Below are 19,660 nucleotides of genomic sequence, written 5' to 3'. Positions count from 1 at the left end.
TGAAGAATGTGGTTCATTTGATTTAATCTAATGAGTGTTTAGTGCTGTTGAACAGAGCTGGAACCAGAGCCAAGAATAATGTGCTAAAAATGTGCTGGTTGAGCAAGAATTGCTTCACTTTGCCAATCTGCTTTCCCTCCAGTTGTTCCAATTTACCTGGTTTTGGAAGTAGCATTTGCAGGCAAGATGTATTGACTGATGTGGTTTTTAATACTAAATCTAAAGGCCAATAATCTCAGAGCCCTATTTTGCCACACTCATTTCAAGACACATCAAACAATAACAGTTACTCTTGTTGTTCAGTGTCGAATGTCTAATCTCTGTTTCAGGCCATTTTAAAGGGAATGTGAGATGCTAATATCCTTTTCATGCACACAGGAAAATTGAGGCATGAAATGGTAATTTTTTTCCCCTATAGTCACCCAAAAGCAAGTGGAAGAATCAGTAATGAAACTAGTCAGCTAGCATCTACTGGGCTTTTTCATCTGCTGTGTAGCTCTTGATTTCTCCATGAGCTGAAACAAGAGCATAATCAGAAAAAAAAAGTTCTGCTACATCCTTGCTCCTGGTTTTTCTCACTGAGTGGTTCTCAGCACATCCATGTTTACTGTCCTGCAGCATCTGAAGTGCTCTTTAGAGGTACCTAACTCTTCTTATTGACAAAGCTTAAATTTTGTGCATCTCCTTGCACTGTCTGAATATGTCTCTGCAAGTCATATCACATATTAAATTATGTATTTAAAACTGTACAAATCAATCTTTCTTTTGCCATCCATGAGTTATTTCCATTAGCCAGCTGGTTTCCTATTCCTTCCTAAGAAATGAGTAGCTAATACTTTGGATTAAAAAAAATAAATCAGCCATCATACATCTTACTTTGTGATAGTGGTGCCCGTAGGGATGGATTTTCCACGGAGATCACTTGACACCCTACAGCACAGTGCAGGACTGACATGCATAAGTAAGGAACAGATGCTCCTGGCTATTACATTATTCATCTGTCTGGATGTGATAGGAGGAAGGATGCAGCACCTCTTACTATGGGAGAAACGTTGCTGCTGTTCTGGATTACAGACCTCCAGGGCTATCTGGGCCAGGCATATTTCACTGCATTTCTGTTGACCCAAATGAAGCCATGCCAATTTACATCCACTAGTTATTTTGTCCTGTGTTTCCCTCAGACAGGTCCCTCAGTTTGTGATCTAAGAAAATTAAATAGTTGCTGCAGGTATGAGGGAGCACTGGAGACAGTAAAAATTTATATGTTCCATCTTTCACCCCAAAATTTGAATAAGAGAACTGGGTAACAGTATTAGAACTTATTTCCCCTCTGCAGCAAGAGCAATTTCATATTTCATATGAAATCTCTCAGATTTCATATGAAAGCAACTCCTATGCCTGGGAACTTTCTGAAGATATACTTAAAAGTGGATAGAACCAATTTCCATTTCATCCTGACATCAGGCTGAGATTGCTTCCCTTCCATCGTCTGGGTTGCACAGGCCGGCACACTTGGCCCACAGTGCAGGCACACTGCTAATAGTCGTCGTAGCTTCAGATGTGGCAAGTCAGGACCCTAACACTTCCTTGGCCACTCCACGGCAGATAACAGCAATTGCCTTTGGAGCCTGGTGCCAGGAGATGTTTCCTCGAAGAATTCCTGTGACTGAGGCATAGGTTAGAGCAAGGGCAGGAATCTTTTCTTTGCCACACAGGGTATTCAGGGACCACAGAGTCACCCATGAATGCACCTTGTCCAATAATAACAAGTAAAATATAATGCAAACATAGGAAGTGAGGTAGAGGATCCTTTCTAGTCCCAGGCAAGTGTCACTTCACCCCACACCTATGGCAAGTGGACTGTGCAGGTTTTTTTCCCCCTGTGTAATCTCTGCAACACTTCTACTTCCCAAAGGCCAAACTCCCTACTCAAAGCTGAAGGATCAGTGCAGTTGGAAGCATAGTTCCTACTGATGTTGATGACAAGTCTTCCCCAGCACAGGCTGAAGCTGAGCTAGACTGTGCCCACAGCGTGTCTCCTCTTCTGCTGTATAGGAGCTGATAGGTACAATGTGATTATTAAGAATATGTCTTTCAGTCTAATTTTGTGAAACATTTCTTGCATTATTACTCATCAGTGAGTATGTATCAGTCTATATATTTTTTAAGTAACTTTTTAGATATAGCCTTTACAATATTGCTAGAACTGTAGCTATGGTGTGTGGGGGAGAGAAGCCTTCCTCTTCAATTCTGTTTTCATTAGGCAAACAGTTCTTCAGAGCCGAGATTGCACCTTAATTATGTTGTAAAGTTTGGCTGCAATTACAAGAGCCACAAACTTGCTTCCAAACCCTCCACGAGTGTTCAACCCTGCTGCCCAAGTGCTGGTTCATCACTGCTTCACCCCCCAACACTGTTTTACTGCTGTGCCTTTGGCACCGCGTTTCCCAGACGCTCTTCCTCTGTCCAGCAGCAGGACCGGCCCGGCTCGCCCCCTCCCCGCTCGTGTTTGGCCCTGCCCCGGTGTCCCCCAGCCCCTCCCCGCAGCCCCGCTGGAGTCCCGCACATCCCTTGTCTGTCCCAGCTGCTGCCGTGGAGGTGAGTCCTTGCAGCAGCCCCATCTTCCAAGTGCTGCAGGAATTTAGGATTGACATGTTCCTTTTAGGATGTTTCCTAGTTTCTTAAATGAGCAGTCTTAAAGACTTCTTATGATGACTTTTAAAACCTACCAAGAGCAGCTCCAGCATACCAGGCATGATACAGGGACTGCCTCTATCTCAGCCCATATTGCCCATCCAGGGCAGATGTCACATGAGCAACGAGATGCCAGTGAAGAGCATGTTCATTTTCCCCCTTCTTGCTGTTGGAGATAGATGGGAGGCAGCCAACCCATGGGGCAGAAGGTGGATGTGGTATCAGAGAGTGGATTAGAAAAGCAAGAGATGCGATATGGAGCAGAAAGCAGAGAAGAGGTGCCTTCTCAAAACAGCCCTGCTGCAAGTTTTCCTGAATCCCTCAGAGGCCCTAAGCTGGTGCCTTCTTACTGCCTGGCACTTCAGGAAGCTGACACAGCCACCTGAAGAGCTGCTGCCTGGGGCACTGTGGCAGGGACAAACCATCTACAGGGAAAGAGAGAGGTACAGAAGGGTGGGGGGTCCTATCTGGTTCCCAGTCCACCTCTTCCTTCTCTGGCTGCAGCTGTGGTTTCTGCTTCCAGTGAGACATATTATCTGCCTGCTACAGGCACAAAAGCCGAGTCCACCCCTGAGTCATTCATTTGCATCTCCGAGATAGGCAAAGACCCAAGTCAAAGAAAGACACAACACACAGCAAAGTGGAAACAGAGTTTAGGTTCCCTTCATCCTTACGTGTTGAAAAGCACCTTCATGCACAAGGCACTGACAGGAAAATTTTGGGCACTCCAGGCTTGTTACCCTTAAAGTGAGGCTGTAGTCAAAGAACAGTTCCTACAGCAAAGCCAGGAGTGAAGCAGGAAGATTTAGTATTCGCTGTTGTGGTAGAGGGAGTTTCAGGGAGGGTCTCTGGCACTCTCCTGGCACCAGGTACTGGGGTCCTTCTGCCAGGATGGCTCTAGGGTCCTCAGGATCCCACATGGCAACTACATTAAATCACCTAGCCCAGGCTTCCCCCAGGCCAGTGGCAAACACTGCATAGGTGTAGCCCAAGGTGGGTTTGTGAACATGGTGCTGAAGCCTCAGCCCCGACCTACTGCCCAGAAACGGCCCTTGGCCCCACAGGAGCGTCACTTTCTCCAAAGCCATTACACAGCAAACCAAAAGCCTTAGTCCAGATCACCAGTTTGTGCTCAGGCTGAAGTGCTGGCACACGGAGGCACAGAGCACAGCGCATCTCCCCTCAGCTGTTCCCTCTCAGGATGCGTTTATGCCTGGGAGAAGCAGCTTGTTGGGGTTTTTGATCAGCTTTCGATGCCAGAGAGCAAAACTGTGATGCCGCCGCTCTGGAATCCTGCCCGGCCTCTCCTACCAGCCGCCTCCAGCAAGGTTCAGGATGTTTTTGGCACCTCCAGTTTTCCATGCTTTAGGTGGGAAATCCTGACACAACCGGCTGGCACCTTCCAGAGCAAGCTGTGCTTCTGGATCTCGGGCATCTTGGTCGGTGTGTCAGGAGGGTGAGCGTTTACCCCACAGCGCTGCTGGCAGATCTCCCGCGGCAGAACAGAGGCAGGGCGGTTGGGATCGCAACAGGCTGGTTAGTGTTTTCAACTAGTTGTAAAAAGTTTTAGCTGTCAGATATGTAAGCTAAGGAATGGCAGCAGGGGGAAGGAAACAACAAAAAAAAAAAAGTTGTGAACTTTAAAAAAACCCAGAACAGTACAAGTTTTGCCTTTTAAAGACTTGGTAGGAACCCCACTCCAGTAGGTATCAGAGCTTTACCAAACTTCCTCCCAGTTTTGCTCTCTTGCTGCCGACCTCGGGTGCCGCCCGCCCGGCCCCGCCGCCCGCCTGAGCGCAGCTACCGCCTTTCAGCCCCGGAAAACAACTTTTCTTCCCAGCCAGAGGCGGGAGCCCCGTCTGGCCGCGGGCCCCCTCCTTCCTCCCCTCTCTCCCGGCCGGCCAGCCGGGGCCGCAGGCGCTGCGCGGGCGCGCAGGGCGCTCCGCCCGCCGCGCGGTTGCATAAGGCGGCGCAGTGTCCGCGGCCGCGCTCTGCTCCGCCCCCGGAGGTGCGCGCCGGGGACAGCGGCAGCGGGCGCCGGCGGCTCGGCCGCTTAGCACGGCTGGGTTTATATCATATAGAGATATATTTGTCCTTAGGGCTTTTTTTCTTTTTTTTTCTTTTTATTGCGAATTTGTGGGTTATTTTTCCCGAGCGGGCCGGTGGCTCCTTGCCATGAGCAGCCCGAAGGCAGCATGAAAGCGGGCAGGCGCGGCTATCCCGCCCGCTCCGGTGTAGGATGGCTCTTGGCGAAGTGCTGCTGCTGCTGCAAAGGTCGGTGGGGACCGGGCTGCGGGGAGCGGCCCGGCCGGGGGCTGGGGCAGGCAGCGGGGGTGGCCGGAGCTCAGCAGAGCCCTGCGCGGGGCAGCGTCCCCAGCCGCCCGCCCGCCCTGCCCCGGAGCCGGGCGGAGGGAAGGGCCGGTGAGCGCGGAGGGTGGCCGGGCTCGGCAGCGCGGGTGCGGCCGGGATCCCCCGGCGGGCTGGGGGAACCGCGCACGGGCAGCGAGAGGGCTGAAGTTGACAAGGATACATTTTATCTTTGCTGGTAGGAAACACCCTGGGACTGGAAGGTCAATAGGGCGGGGAGAAATATTTGCTTAAATGAGATTTTATTATTTTTCTTTCCCCCCCCCCCCCGCCCCGTTTCTGCTCTTTCTTGGGCTTGGATAGGAGCACAATGGTTTGAGAACATCTGTTTCTCACAGTTCACAAATCTCTGAATGGTGATGTGGGAGGGTCTGGGGAAGCTGGCTGAGCTGAAACGCTAGGAGAGATGTGGGAAAGCCACGGGAGCTAGAACGCCGTGTAAAAATAAAATGAAAATCTGGCTTTTAGAAGGAACAGTGCAGCTCAGATGCACCGACTGTAGATTTTCCAGCCTGCAGTGTTTATGCTGTGACATGGCTCTTGAACTTGTTATGGATAATGTGAGTTTTTTTGAAGATGTGTGTGTGGTATTTCAGTGTTTCCTGTTCTCTGAATGACCGATCAAAGATGTCCCAAATAAAACTTGACTTTTCTTTTGGGTCCTTTTTTTTTTTTTAAAAAAAAAAAAGCTTTTTAATGCCTTCCTCCCCCTTTAATCTTGGAACCCATTTGTACATCCCCAGATAAAGATGACTTTGAGGATGGGTGGGTTTACTAATGTCTTGAGGCACAGCTTTGCAATGCAGGAGCCTGACTATTCTGGTTATTGAACTAGAGTCATGCTCATGTGGTGACAGCAACAAACTAGATGGTGGTGGAGTTTGCCATGATTTCATAGGACACTGATATTTTTCAGCCTGGGGAGAACACAACTGCTTCATGCCAAAGAAGGGACTCTTGTGGTCATTGCACAACCCCCTGCTGTTTTGCAGCCCTTGGGAAGGAAGATGTAACCTGGTTGTAGGGGCAGGGCTGCTTAATAGAAAGGTGGTGGTACCAAATGACTGTGAAAGCCAAGTCTGTTGGACAGCCTGTGCTTTAATGTGTTGGCCTATGCAGTAGGTTGGAGCAGGATTCAAGCTCTCTGACATGGCTCTGGTCTTTAGATTGTTGATTCTTAACAGATTAAAATTTAGTAACAAAAGGTATTTTGTAATACTGAATGCTTTACTTTTTCCTTGTCCTTGGTATTAAACTTAGGGTAAAAGTTGTAAAAGGCATCTGTTATGCTGGATTTATTAAAGAAAACCAGAGGTAGTCAGGTGGTGGAAATACTCCCTGCATACAGGCAGGTACCAGACCTGACATTTGATGAGGGATTAGGGTGCCCCACACTACAGCATCATTGTGCTGTTCTTGGCAGTTTCTGCCGTTAACCTTGGAGATGCTTTAATGTGGCAACCAGACCTCTGAAGCTCCAACTTCAGGTATTCTGCATTGTCAGTGATCATCTTTGGTTGTGGGGGAACACTTTGTCCCAGGGCTTCTCACTGATCTCAGACTTGCAGTGCAAGTAGGTGACTGTATTTTAGATGGATGTGAAGCATCTTGGAGCTGTTCTCACTGCTGCCCCATAAATGACCTTTCATTTGCCTTTGGAAATGCAGCTCTGCTTTTTACTGGTAACAGATCCCTGATGTATCTTGATCTTTTGGAACAACTGAGTAGGTTTTGTTGTGACAGTAAGAACTGTTCGGTGAGAGAAACTGAGATGCTAAGCGTGCAACCTATGCTCAAACAGAGGTTGTGTTGGTAGCAGCTTTGTCAGTGCTTTTTGGGCCATGGAGCTTGGAAGTGATGAGGCTTGATCTCCTAAATAGCAACAATAATGCAGAGCTGAAAAAACCCAAATCCTAGGTCCCTGATGTGTCATGAAATATGTACATTTTTTGTAACTGGACATTTCTCTGAAGAATTTTGATAGATAACTCAAACTACTCTTTTATATCAATCTTAGCCTGTTTATTGCAGCACTAGAGGCCTTGATACTGCTTTTTTAAATTTGTTTCTCTTGGTGAATTTCTGATCTTGTCAGTTTTGCCCATATACAAAGCTATTTGGATCCATCCAGAGAAAGCAGCTGACATATAATACCATTTGCAGTTTTCTCTGACCCGATAGTCCCCTGCATGAACTAAATAAGGACTCCTTGTCTATTCCGAAGTGTGAAGAGAAATTAATCCTAATATAGGAGTGCCTCAGAGCAAGAGTCTGTCACTTTCTTTCAGCCATGAAAAGGGGTACTTAAGAGCAGTGGACTTGCACAGCCTTTGGGCCAATGGCTTTAATCAGCCAAGAGTGGGCAAGCAAGGCTTTCTGCACTATCTCCTAAATGCACAAATGCAAAGTGACCTGGTGTAATGGGATGCTTCATAGTGCTGCAGAACTGGCCCTGAAAGCAGGCTGATAAGAGGGTTGATGGTCTTCTGATAACTAGAAAGTCATTCAGCTCTCCTTAGAAATCAGTCCAGGATTTACAATTGAATATACTTTATTTTCTTTTAACATTGAGTCTATCTCCCCTGTTATCTATGTGATTCAGATTAGGGGCTTATTTTAAAAGCTGGAAAGTGGAGAAAATTTGAGATATTCTTGCTTTGAGAAATGTCTTTTTTAAAGCAAATGGTCAGCTGCATGCCTTGAATATCACAAGGTCAGAACTTTGTTGCCTTTAAACACAGAACAAAGTCGAGTGAGTGCCATTGCTCTGCACTACCTTCGGCAGAGAGCTCTGAAGCTCAGCGGTGGGAGCGTGGAGCTTGGGTCAGGTGGAGCCTGAACTCCAGGCTCTGATGCATGGTGGACTGTAAAGACCTAGTCAGACACTCAGACTTAACGTAAAAGTTAAATTTTGTGTGCTACGTTATATCCAGGGCCTTATTTAGAGGACATTTCTTTGCAGTAGTTCAGCTCATTCAGTTCCAGCCCTACATGGGAGACGCTCAGGTCTCGTTGTGCCAAGGGGCACCAGGAGGGTGGAAAGCACTAACAAGGTATAGGAAATGCTTTTCTTTGAGCACAAGAGGAGATGTTCCCATCTAGTTGACTTGAGAAGCTGGCTATGAGTGCATCATGTGCAGCCCAAAGAAAAGGGTCTATGGTTAAAATAATTGATTGTCAGCATAACTTTACAGTGCAACACTTTATACCCCATTCTAAGTAATATTTTTTGGCTGTAGAGTGGCTTCAGGTGAGAATCTTTACTTGAGGGTAGCCAGCCACAGGGAAAGTGGATTTAAATGGATGAGTTGTATTGGCTTCAGTAAAGAACATGTCCCTCTAAGTCCTTGAACAGTTGATCTTCTGAAGCAGGCTGCTGGTCATATCCAAACTTTCCATTTCAGAACAAAAGAAACTTAATCTGAATGTCAAACCTTTAATCTCAGCGTGTTAAAAATAAAAGATGGAGTGAGTTTTTGTCTATACTGAGCTCCTGGTAAAGCTCTTAAATTGCCTGTCCCTCTGGCTTGTCTCCAGTTTCCTACAGTTTTTCTCTTCCTTCTGCATTTTTTTGTTTTACTGTCCTATTTTTCTTTCCTTCCTTTTCCTCTCCTTGCTATCCTTCCCTGAATCTTTGATTTGTTACTGGCTCAATCTGGTGAACCTCTTTACTATAAGATTAATAAAGTAAGCTTCTCTTGACAGAGTGATGGTGACTAATGTGCCGTGAAGGGACCTCAGCCAGCCACCTTGTACATCTTTGCTAGCTGGTCAGAAACAGAGCCTTAACTGGAAGTTGGGCAAACCAGCATCGTTAAAAGGGCTGTCAGCAGCATGTTCATAAAAGTTATTTCTTCATTAGGTAAAAAGTGAGATCTGATGGTGCTTTTTATAGAAGGTGCTGACACGGTGTTACAGCAAGCCGTAGAGCTTTGCTAAGGAAACTGGTACCTTTGTGCTGAGTGGTAGCAAGAGAGTGATCTGCAGTAATATATTCAAGCCCATAACATTTCCTAATTTGAACATATTTTATTTAGTGTTGCAGCCTGAGCCATGGTTACACTGTGTAAAGCACAATGGAATGCATGGCCAAAGCAGTTCTGTCAAAATTGAGGCAGAGGAGAAAACAATAGTAAAATTAAGGGTGTCAACCAAAGCTTGCTTAGTTTCCTGGTCTTTTCTCGATGAGAAATATGAGGAAACTGTTAACCATCCCCAAATATACTCCTTGGATGAAGTCCATCTGTTGCTCATTGGTTTCATCTCAGTAGAGTCAAGAAAATCAAGTGTACTGGTCTTCTGTGGACAGTCTCTCTCTCATGCCAGAGTTGTGCTCGGCTCTTTCTCCTGGCAGGTTCACAAGCAAACGGCTGTGGTGAGGTTTGGGAGAGTTATTTTCTTCCAGTTCTATTAAGAGAATACTGGTGAGCCCATGACTGGAACGTCCCTTCCAAGTCCTACCTTTTCCCACCTCCGCAGGCTGAGTCAGGAGTCGGAGTAGGTCATGGCAGATAGTTATTGGAAGGGACAGAAGAGTTGGCAGGATTAACATGACAAGGTGAATACTGTGAGCAGCGAAAGGGCTCTTTTTGTTAGTGTGGAAATGGTGCTTCCCCACACTTGCTCTCCACTCTCCTGACAGACGGTCCTGAGTTAAGCCTGTCCCAAAAGTGTGTCTGACAGTCCCTGTGCCAGTCTTCTGAAGTAAATACTGACTCACTGGTCTGAACCCATTAGTGTTTGTGTGCACAGGCATGTCCTCCCTTGAACGTGGCAATGAGAAACAAGAGGATTTCCACAGAAGTCCTGAGGCTGATAAGCAACCTCTGAACATGGACCATGAACATCAAGGAGAAGCATGGTCACTGCTCTGTTGGCAGGCTGGGAGAACAGTGAGCTCCTTTTAGGATTACTTAATTTTAAGTTTTGTTAAATCTTACCAAGTTGTTGGAGGATTTTTGGGTTAGAAACCTTGTTCATGGACACAGCAGGTCAGGTTTTTGGTGAATCCGTGTTGCTGCAAAATATGAAGTGTCCAAGAACACAGGAAGTTTGAGGTTTTTCAGAGTGCTGGTTGATGCACAGGAATCTCTGCTCACTGCTCTTATCCTCTGCCAGCCACTTTCAGTAAATCTGATGTTTATCATATCAGTGCCAGTGTTCAGGATGCTTTAACAGCTTTCAGTTCCAAGATTCAACTACTACTTGCTTTATTTTTTCTTTTTTTGAAATTTACACACACTGCCAGACAATTCCCAACAAGCTGGCCCTTCATCCTCCAGCTTTGTCTCCCTTTTGTGACTGATCATGCAGCCTGATCTTTTGAGATGTGGTTATATACAGAATGTGACAAAAGTTGTACAAGACAATAAACTTCCAGATCTTAATTTGTATGTGTAACATAGATAGCAAGACCTTCTGCAAAGATCAGCTTTCACTTACTAGTCTGGGACTGAGTGTGTGGTGGGGATCCTTGTTATTCAGATTCCTGCGTTGTTTTAAACCTCCATAAATTCCAGCTTTCAAGAAACATGGGGTTTGCTTTATGCAGACAAAGCTGCTAAATTTCACATTGGCTTCAAGAAGCAGATAAGAATTCACAAGATTTTATTAATCTTGTCAAAAGCCTGAAGAAGGGAGGCTTTATTCTATCAGAGAGAGAACAGCTAATTGTGAAAAATACAGCTTGGGTAACTCCCTGTTGACTGTAAAGAAACTAAATATGCTGCTTTCCTACAAAATAAGTGCCAGATAGATGTATTGTTTAGGAATTCAATGCACGGATGCTGAAATAAAATCTATCCATTTTGAAGTGAAACAAAAAGGGCAGTTATTTCACATGACCCCGGAGAGATTTGTGTTGGATTTTTTTCTTCCAAACTGTTACGTTTCAGCGTACACCTTGTTAAAACTTGTGTACGTATTAGGAAAACGAATATACCATTTTAAAGTTAAAAAAACCAAAACCTCAAAATGTTTCAGACTAAAAATAGCAACAAGATACTTCTTAAACACACCAGAACACTGTTACATTTCAGTGTCGTTCTTGTCTGTTAACAGGCTTTATGAAAACGTTTTCATCTTTGGCAAAAAGTTGCAATTTCTTTTCAAAAGGGAACTGGTAGGTTGGTTAGGGATTTCAGCAGGGATCTGCAGGTGTCATTTTCAATTGAGTAAGGAAATCCAGTTCTCTGCAGGTTTAGCCATTGTGTATCAGTTGCTATTGCAGAACAGGTCAATTGTTGATATTGCATCATACGATTCAATGTCGTGTAAAGATATTTTTAAAAACAACTGCAGAAGCACATTTGGCTGTTTTCATAAAAAAAAAAAAAAGATCTGTAGATCATAAGTAGGACTTCAGCACGTGTAAAGAATTATTAGAAAACACTTATTGAGATATGCTTGAAAATGTCTCCCTTGGCTAATGTTCTTTCTCATTAGAAAACCACAGACCAAAAATTAACCTGTTTGCTTTCAGTTCATAATGTTTCATGTGGCTGATTATGCTGAATCACAATCATTCCTTGGATTAAAGGTATTTAGTGCATCTGGTCATCTTACCTGTCAAGTGTGATGTGCCTCTCAGTCCATCAGCCTCTATCCTGGACCAGCCCTGCAATCCTCTCCCTAGCAGGCTGAGAACATGGCAATCACATGTCAGTTGGACTCCTTTCAGATAACAGGGACAAAGTCCTAATTAGATGAAAAATTGAACCTGTAAATTGAATTACAGCAGTAAATAAGAGAACTGCTGTGGGGGTTTCTTCTCTTTGGTGGGGAGAGACCCATTTTATACCCTTCAGTTTAAATACTTGTCATTTGCTTTTCTCTAACACAACATGGATAACATCACGTTGCAGAAAGCCCAGTGTAGCTCTGGTGGGTTTCTTACTTACCAGCACTCCCCAATGCTTATGGTTGCTCCACTACTGTACAGGAACTGTGGTTGCTTAGCACTCCCAGAAAATAGAAAAAAATGCATCTCCTACTTTGTGTGTTGCCACATGAGGCATTGGTAATTACTATTCTGTTACCCTTCTTGCACACCAGTGCAGTTGGTTGATCTGTGTGTTGAAGCCCTTGCTAGTCCTGGTACAGCTAAACAGCTTTGAAATCTTGGATCCTTGCAAAATTATCTTCCAGGCTGTGTAAGGCTGTAAAATTGCAGAAGGGGGTGAATCTACAGAGCCAGACCATTAAGCATGTAGGAGAGTGATGGATTCTTACCTGTGACGAGAATGATCCGGATTTTGCAACCCTAGAGGTGTCTCCACTGTTGTTTTCCAGGCATTTTGTCCATGTTCACATATCACATGGAGCAAGGAGCTCTGAGCACGCAAAGAGACCTGGGAGTGGCACATCCCCAGCTACAGCTAAATCCTCTGGAGACACCTTTTTGTGTAGGTTAGGCTTGCTCACAATTACAGCTATAGACTATAGTAGCCAAAAGTGTGCCCTGTTATGCTGCACAATTTTTTTCCCCTCCTCCCTGCATAATGCACATGCAGCTGTAGTGAACTGAGGTTCCTGACATCCCCGAGACGTGCAGCGTGGTCCTAACCTCTCTGAAAACACATTGCAGTTTTCAGTGAGTGCTCTGAAGCTTGAGGTCAGGGTAGACAACTGATGACAAAATGAGCATCAAATAATCAGCAGTTATAGCTTCCAGATAGATATCTACTAGTTGATTTCAGCCTTTTTGTAGGCCTGTGTGTCCTAGGAGGCACATCACACATGTACCTGAGATCATGTTCAGCCACACCAGTTGGCTGTGGGTAAAGCAGCCCCCGCCATGCAGTGGGGAGCAGCAGGGTGGCAGTAGGGGGGAGGGCAGCACCCTGGTGGTTGTGAGGCAGGGGGCAGGAACCAGCATGTGTGTTCCTTCTTATCAGCTGGGGTTTGCTGCAGCCCTCAATCAGATTTGTCTGTGTTGAGCACCCCTGATGAACAAGACCCCAGCTGTCTGCTGCCACAGAAGCCTGTGCCAAGGCAGGCTACAAAAAGGGTTGCACAACCCACTATAATTTAACCACATGCTGAATAAATACACTTTTGAGAACTCTTTTGAAGAGATGTTGCCTAATTAATCCTGCAGGGGGTATAATATGTATATTTTTGAAATCCAGTTTTAGCATCATGCAATTAGCTTTTATGGCCTAAGGATTCTGATTTAAGACATTCTTTAGTTACTAATGGTAATCTGTTTTAATTAGAAATGCAAATGTATTTTAGATCCAAATGTATCTGAACAGTACAATGGAAAAAGATGATTCACAGCTAATACCATTGAAGTGCCTCAAGTCAGGAATTCTTTATACCTTCTGTAGTTGAACCCTGAGGACCAACACAATATTTAAACATCACTCTCATCTGAAGCATGTGGAGGCTGAATAGATTTCTTTAGGAAATGGAGTAAGTATTGATCAACAGACGTCCTTTCTAGGGCAGCAGAAGGAAAATCATAGCTTTAGGCAAGAAGGAGGCAGACAGTTTGAATGTTACAGTAGTGACTTCAGCTCCTCAATGGCAGACCACAGCTCCTGCCAGGCACTGGTGCTGAGCACACAGCAGCGTCTTGCTTGACTTTGTCTCAGTATCAGAGAAATTGCCCAGGCTGCTCAGGGAGGGCTGTAGCTGCTCAGAGCTCTGCAGCTGTAAAATTTCATCTGGCAGTGTGTCTAAGAAAAGCCTCAAACAAGGCAATCTCCAGACAAACATTTAAAGGCTAATGCTTGCTGAATATTCACTGTAGTCCCTTGTCCTGGAGATACTAAATGATCCGGTTAGTGGCAGGTAGATGTCTGTGATCAGACATCATACCTTGCAGTAAGAGATCACCAGTATTTTACAAAGTCTTTACAGAATCAAAGAGTCTCTGCTACTAGACCAATGCAGCCCTTACTGTTGTGTTCAAATAAGTGTTTCTTTTTCCTAAAAACTTTGAAAGATGGGGCTGAAAGAAGGCAACTACTCAGCAATAGCAAACATGGATTTTGTAATGGTAATCACTTATTAGACAGGTTGCTTGGTAGTGTGTTTTTACAGCTATTTGCCATTAGGCACAGTGATGCAGCTGGGAACAAAGCAGTACAGTTTATGCAGTGCACCTTTCCACATCTCTGCTAAGTTGGACGTAGAACTTTTCCACGAGGAGGCTGCTGGTAAGAAGCAAAGGTCTAGGCACCGCAAAAGCCATGGGAGGCTCTGCATGGCCCTCCAGAAGTCAAAATCAGTGAGTTTCTCAGAACTAGCCTTATTGGGAAGGGTGGTGGCAGTGTCAAGGCACTTGCACAGCTTCAGTGGGCTGAGACCTCGGCAGGGTGCTGCAGAGAGCTCTCCTGTTCCCATGCAGCAGGTGCTCTCTGATAATTCAAGTTCCCATCCCATCTTTCTTGCTGACGCAGATAGAGTGTAGTAGCGATTTCGTCACCTGAAATTTGATTAACTTGTTGACAAGTGCCACGGGGAAGGTTCCTCACAGAGCTGCTTCCTGCCCTGCAGAGCTGTCAAACAAAAAAACAAGATGTAGATCATGTGAGCCTGTTATATGGGACACCAAGTGATGTTCTGATTTTCTTACTTAAGCCGAGTGAATGAAAGCTACCCACAAGTCTAACTGATAGTCTTGAGTGTGCAGTTAGAAGTCTCTGAGCTGCTTAGCCGTTTTCCTGTGCTGTGTTCCAAGAGCAAAACATCACAAGCACCAGCAGTTCTTATCTGTGTGTTTTATTTCCAAACCGCTGTTTGCATTTACTTCATTCATTACTTCTTTTAATTCATCCCAACCAGTACCTTTGCTGTGAGCTTGTATTTTCCGCTGGTATTTCTGGAGGACAAGGGCGTGGAGGAAGCTGCTTTGGGCACCAGCCTTGGAGGCTCCAGCTGCAGTGTGTCTGTCATCAAACACCCCAACCTTGTTGTTCTTGGTGGTTACGTGGTGTCCGCTCTTGCCCTGCACCCCTTGCAACTTATTCTTATTCCATTCTTTTCTTTTCAGGGGCTGTCAGAGCCTGAATAATTTAAGAGTGAACAAATGAGAGACGTTCCTGGAGGACTCTGTTCTTACCTAGGCTCAATTTGACAAGCATGTAGATTGCCTTGGGTTTCCACTGCACCTACCACAACTTTACTAAGAGAAAAGCCCCCTTTCCTAGACATCTGTGTCATTCTTGCTTAGTAAAGTTATTCAAGATCAGCGCCTTTGGAATTGGTTGGTAAATGGACAAAGACTTTCTCTTTGCCCGGAGCTCCTGACAGCCTCCAAGTACCAAAGAGAACTCCACAGCACTAGAAAGCAAGAGACAGCTGCTGAATGTTGGAAGCGACTGCATTTGGCAAAAGAAGCTGATGCTAAGATGCACACAGTTGTGTTTGTTTGTTCTGCTTGTTTTCTGTCCTTTCTGAGCCCTGTGTGTGCCTGGAAAGTTTAATGACCGGTCCCTTCTTTCTCAACATGCAGTTTTTCTTCCTATCCCAAAAAGCTTTGGGCTCTGTTCTTGCTTTTGTTTTTCCAATTCCAATTTATTTTGTCACCTACTCTTCTGTTTTTCCCATGAGGAATTTTTTGGGTACATATCCCCAGTTTCCTTCAAAGTAGGGAAACATAAATACCATATTCAAATGTCTCCCCATTCAGCAGAGTGGTCCACCTTGTCAGAGATGATGCTGGCTTCAAGTGTAAGGCAGAGTTGACCTTAGCAACAATGTCGTTTAACTGAGAAATTACTTCAAAATTCTTACAGCAGCTCAGTTTGGGAGCTGCTGAATGAAACTGACCCTTGACACTTTGCAAAAGAATAAGGCTTGTGTTGCACTCACAGCTGCTTGGAAACCATGTATAATAAAGTTTGGTTTTGTGCCCGCCACCAGGATAAAAGCTGTTATTCGCCATCTCTGGTACTCTTAAACTCCCAGCAGAGCAAAACTGCATAGATCAAAGTTAAAAAGTCTGCTTCTATATGGGTGTCTAAGCATTTCACAGTTCCTTATGCTAAAAGTAACAGTGTACTTGCAAAGGCCAGCAACTGCTGCTCTTCTTGTTCAGCTTCAAATGTGACATTTTCCCCCTCATCATCCCATATAGGTTTACATAAAGGTTCAGGGTTAAAACTTTTTTACAGAACATGCATAAGTCCCCTATCAAAATCTGTGAAGGGGAATTTTTGCTTTGTGTTTGGGGCTTTGTTCTTTTTGCTGCTAGTGACACTTATTCTGGAAACTTCAGGCTTGGGAATTTATTTTTGTCACACAATGAGGACAGTGTAAATATAAAATGTAAAGTAGAATTTAGAGAAGTGCTTCAACGAGCTGTTTAACTAAATTGAAATAAATGTTGATTTGTTAAAAAAAAAAAAAAAAAGGAAAAAAAAAAAAAAGCATGGCCGTTCTGGATCTTGTAAGTCTTGACTTTTTCTTTCCTTTCTTTGCTAAAGCAAAATACATGCCTCTTGACTTCAGAAATCTGCTCTCCCAGCTGTGAGGCATTGCGGGAAGGCTGCTCCAACGTGTGCTCCCAGCAGATATGTTGGGCTTGCTCTTGCTGTGCTCTGGGCTGGTCCAGAACGTGTGCTGGGCACAAACCCGAGGCAAGAGGATGGGTGCATGAAATCGACAGCATAGAAATACTGTGTCTGGCCTCAGTCTCTGCTGTGTGTAGCATATGCTCTTTTTCTGAGCTTTTGCACACCCTTTTATTAATCTAAAAAGTTGTTGCTTTGTTGGGGAGATAAGCAAGGCTCCCTTGAAGGACACAAGGGAGGCCAATAATGTACCTATCTCATAGTATTTTGAGGTAGGAGCTGGCTAGGAGTATCTCACCAATGGGTTGATGGATTCACTCTGTGGATGTTCTCTTTTTCCTGTCATGAACACACAGCAGCTTATGTGAGGGGTCAGATTAGGCTCTGAAGCAGGATGAATTTGTCTAGGCTGATAAATGGAGAGAAAAAGGCTCAAACCACCCACTGGAGGAGTCATAGATACCCATCACAGTTGTAAGCCATTACATGGAGACACATTTCTGAGTGGGACACCCGGAGAGAAGTTTTGGCTGCTGTTCAAGTGTTTGGTGCCGTGGGGTTGAGCTGCACACTTTCCTGAGAGTCTCTTCAGAAGCACAAGGATGTGTTCTACCTTCATGTGCAGCAGTTCCTCAATTAAAGCCCCATCTTCAGGAACTGAGGCCCTGCCCTATGTTAGTCTGAGAACTCATCTTCCTTTTTTCCCAGTGCCCTCCCTACAGTCACCTCGGACAATACCTTTAGATCCACATGAAGCAGCAGACACAATAGAGATGACTTCTGTAGCTGTTCCTCTCACCAGCCACTCTTGGACATTAACAAAGTCATGTTTTATTTCAGCAGGCTTTCTCTCTGTGCCTTCCCCTTGTTCTGTTTCTCTCCCTGGAGACTCAGCTCCCTCATTCACTAACTTTTCTTGCGAGGTCTCTCGAGACCACGTGCCTCTGTGCTGTTTCTCCAGGCTTTTGGTTTTATCTTGCTCTTTGAAACTTTCCCAGACCTTCAGTGACTTGTCTCTGACCTCCAGAAACTGCAGCTCTCAGGCCCTGACACTCCGACTGGCACAACCGAGACCTGGAGACTACTTTGGGATGTCAGTTTCCCAGCACATGCTGAAGGAAAGCCGCATCTGAGCAACACCAGCTAAAAATAAAAGCTATTCTACTGAAGCTAGTGGCGGGTTGCCATCAGTTGTTGCTCATTAAAGTGAATTGTCAGATGCTCAACTTCAGCTAATCATTTCCTGCTGCGAGATGGGCCTGGTATGAAACATACTCAAATGTGGGAAGGGGGTTCACAATAACTAAATTTAGCTAAGGGTGTAATTTCCTCGGACTCCCTCTGTAGTTAATGGAAAGAGAGAGGCTCTTACAGGGGGTGATTCCTGCTCCCTGCCACCCTCTGGTTGAAGGACCTGTGGCTCCTTGACTGCCGAGAGCCTTGGGTGAGCTGCTGCCTGACACAAGAATGAGCTTCTCCAAGTGAGAGTGTTTGCCTACCCCAACTAGGTGAGTGCTTGTTTCTACCTGGAAGTAATGATCAAGAAGTTGAATATTAAAACCAAGAGATGGGTGATTATTTCCCAAAGGCAAAAACCACATGCAGAATCCTCCAGGATCATCCCTGCTTTGCTGTGTAGCTAAAGGGGACTCTGCAGGTCATCCTGTATCTTAAAGCAGCTCTTCTTTTCCTTTTCCAAGAAATAGCAGCTATTCAATAAAGAAGTGTTGTGTGATTAATGTAGTAGTTTAGTTTTAGTTCTTTTTTCCCCTTGTTCCTTTTGGAAGTTAGTCTTGTTAGCATGTTTGGGACTGAAACAGCAAATCAGACTTTGAGTTTTTACATTACAGTGATTGGAAAGTTTGTCAAGTACGTCTGCTTTTAAGCTACTTTATTGGACTAGAAACTTTTACGTAAAATATTTAACCCCATACCACTGTTCTTGAGTTTGGAAAGAAATAATTTGATCTACACAAGTGGAATAGTGAAAATCCTGCCAGATTGATTTGTGCCTTTTGATGTTACTTCCTACTTGAAGCTTCAAATGGTGCTCCATGCACAAACAGAAATTCAGTTGAACCTTCTCAATTCTGGTCATTTCTAGGAGTTTCTTGAGTTATGGAGAACATTTGAACCTCAGAGCAAAATCTGCATTTAAATTTCAGTGGCATCGTTTGAACACGTCTTTACCCTCTGGTGTGAAACCAGGTCCTATGTGATCTCATGTCATTTTTCCCTCAAGCCAGGGCAGGGGGCAGGTTTGTGGTTGGACACATGTAGAATGGCTGAGCAGAACTTGGAGTGGGTGGGAAGCCATGGAGGACTCCAGGGCAAGTTTTGCAATTCCACTGTGAAAGTTTAACATACTTCTAATCTAAAGGGTTTTTTAAGCCAGTTGTCTTCTATCTTTGTCTGACACGGGCACTGAAAATTTCCTGTTCACTGACGTTATTCACTGGAGCCTTTTTTGGAGGCCGTGGCTGAGGAGACAGTTTATCTGTGGACATAAAAAGTTGTCAAATTCATTTACGTTGTTGTGGACTACTGTTTTCATTTGAGGAATAGCTGTCAAGTGACTTTGAATTATCCAGATGTTGTTACTTCCCATTTTTTTGCAAATCCGTGCCAGGTTTTACAGGCAGAATAGGTTCTAACACTAAGACTGGGATCCGTACTGTCATCTGCCTAAGCCACAAAGTTTTGTAACCCTGACTTGTGCCAATAAAAATGTTTCACTGAGCGTGTTTTGGACATTTAATAAGAAAGCAGAGAAGAGACCAAAATAGTAGTTTTCATACCTCGTTCTCCCATCTTTGCTTCTCCTATCTTTGCATCTGCCAAATAGAGCTTTAGCCCTGAAGCCCTCAAGCAGATCTGAGGTGACTCTCACAGCAGTTTCTGAGAGAGAGTGTGAAGTCTCAAGGGGCTGAGAGCTGTGAACTGGAGCCTACAGCCTGGATGATGGAGAAGCTCTTGAACAGTGCAGGAGAGGGTGCATTTTCCTGGTTTAGATGATTCTTGTTTGTTTAGTGTGAAATACTAACACAGTCTTTGTTTGTGGACAGGATGGGTCTAGA

At 44.8% G+C, this 19,660-nt stretch overlaps 1 protein-coding gene across 10 annotated transcripts in view; it reads left to right on the top strand.

Annotated features, from left to right (window-relative positions):
• KALRN (kalirin RhoGEF kinase) overlaps window positions 1–19,660 on the top strand; it is a 500,706-nt gene that overhangs the window by 421,504 nt on the left and 59,542 nt on the right. The window contains exon 1 of one of the 10 annotated variants that reach the window (XM_051624230.1): window positions 4,710–4,968. The exons of the other annotated variants lie outside the window; for them this stretch is intronic. Coding sequence (XP_051480190.1) covers window positions 4,890–4,968 — 79 coding nt within the window. The 5' untranslated portion in view covers window positions 4,710–4,889. Of the gene's footprint in view, window positions 1–4,709; window positions 4,969–19,660 lie in introns of those variants that run through there. 10 annotated transcript variants of the gene reach the window in all.

The sequence above is a fragment of the Apus apus genome, chromosome 6 (assembly GCF_020740795.1).
Source record: "Apus apus isolate bApuApu2 chromosome 6, bApuApu2.pri.cur, whole genome shotgun sequence".
Lineage (NCBI taxonomy): Eukaryota > Metazoa > Chordata > Aves > Apodiformes > Apodidae > Apus > Apus apus.
The sequence above is the reverse complement of the archived record's forward strand: the minus strand, read 5'-3'. Positions and strand labels throughout refer to the sequence as shown.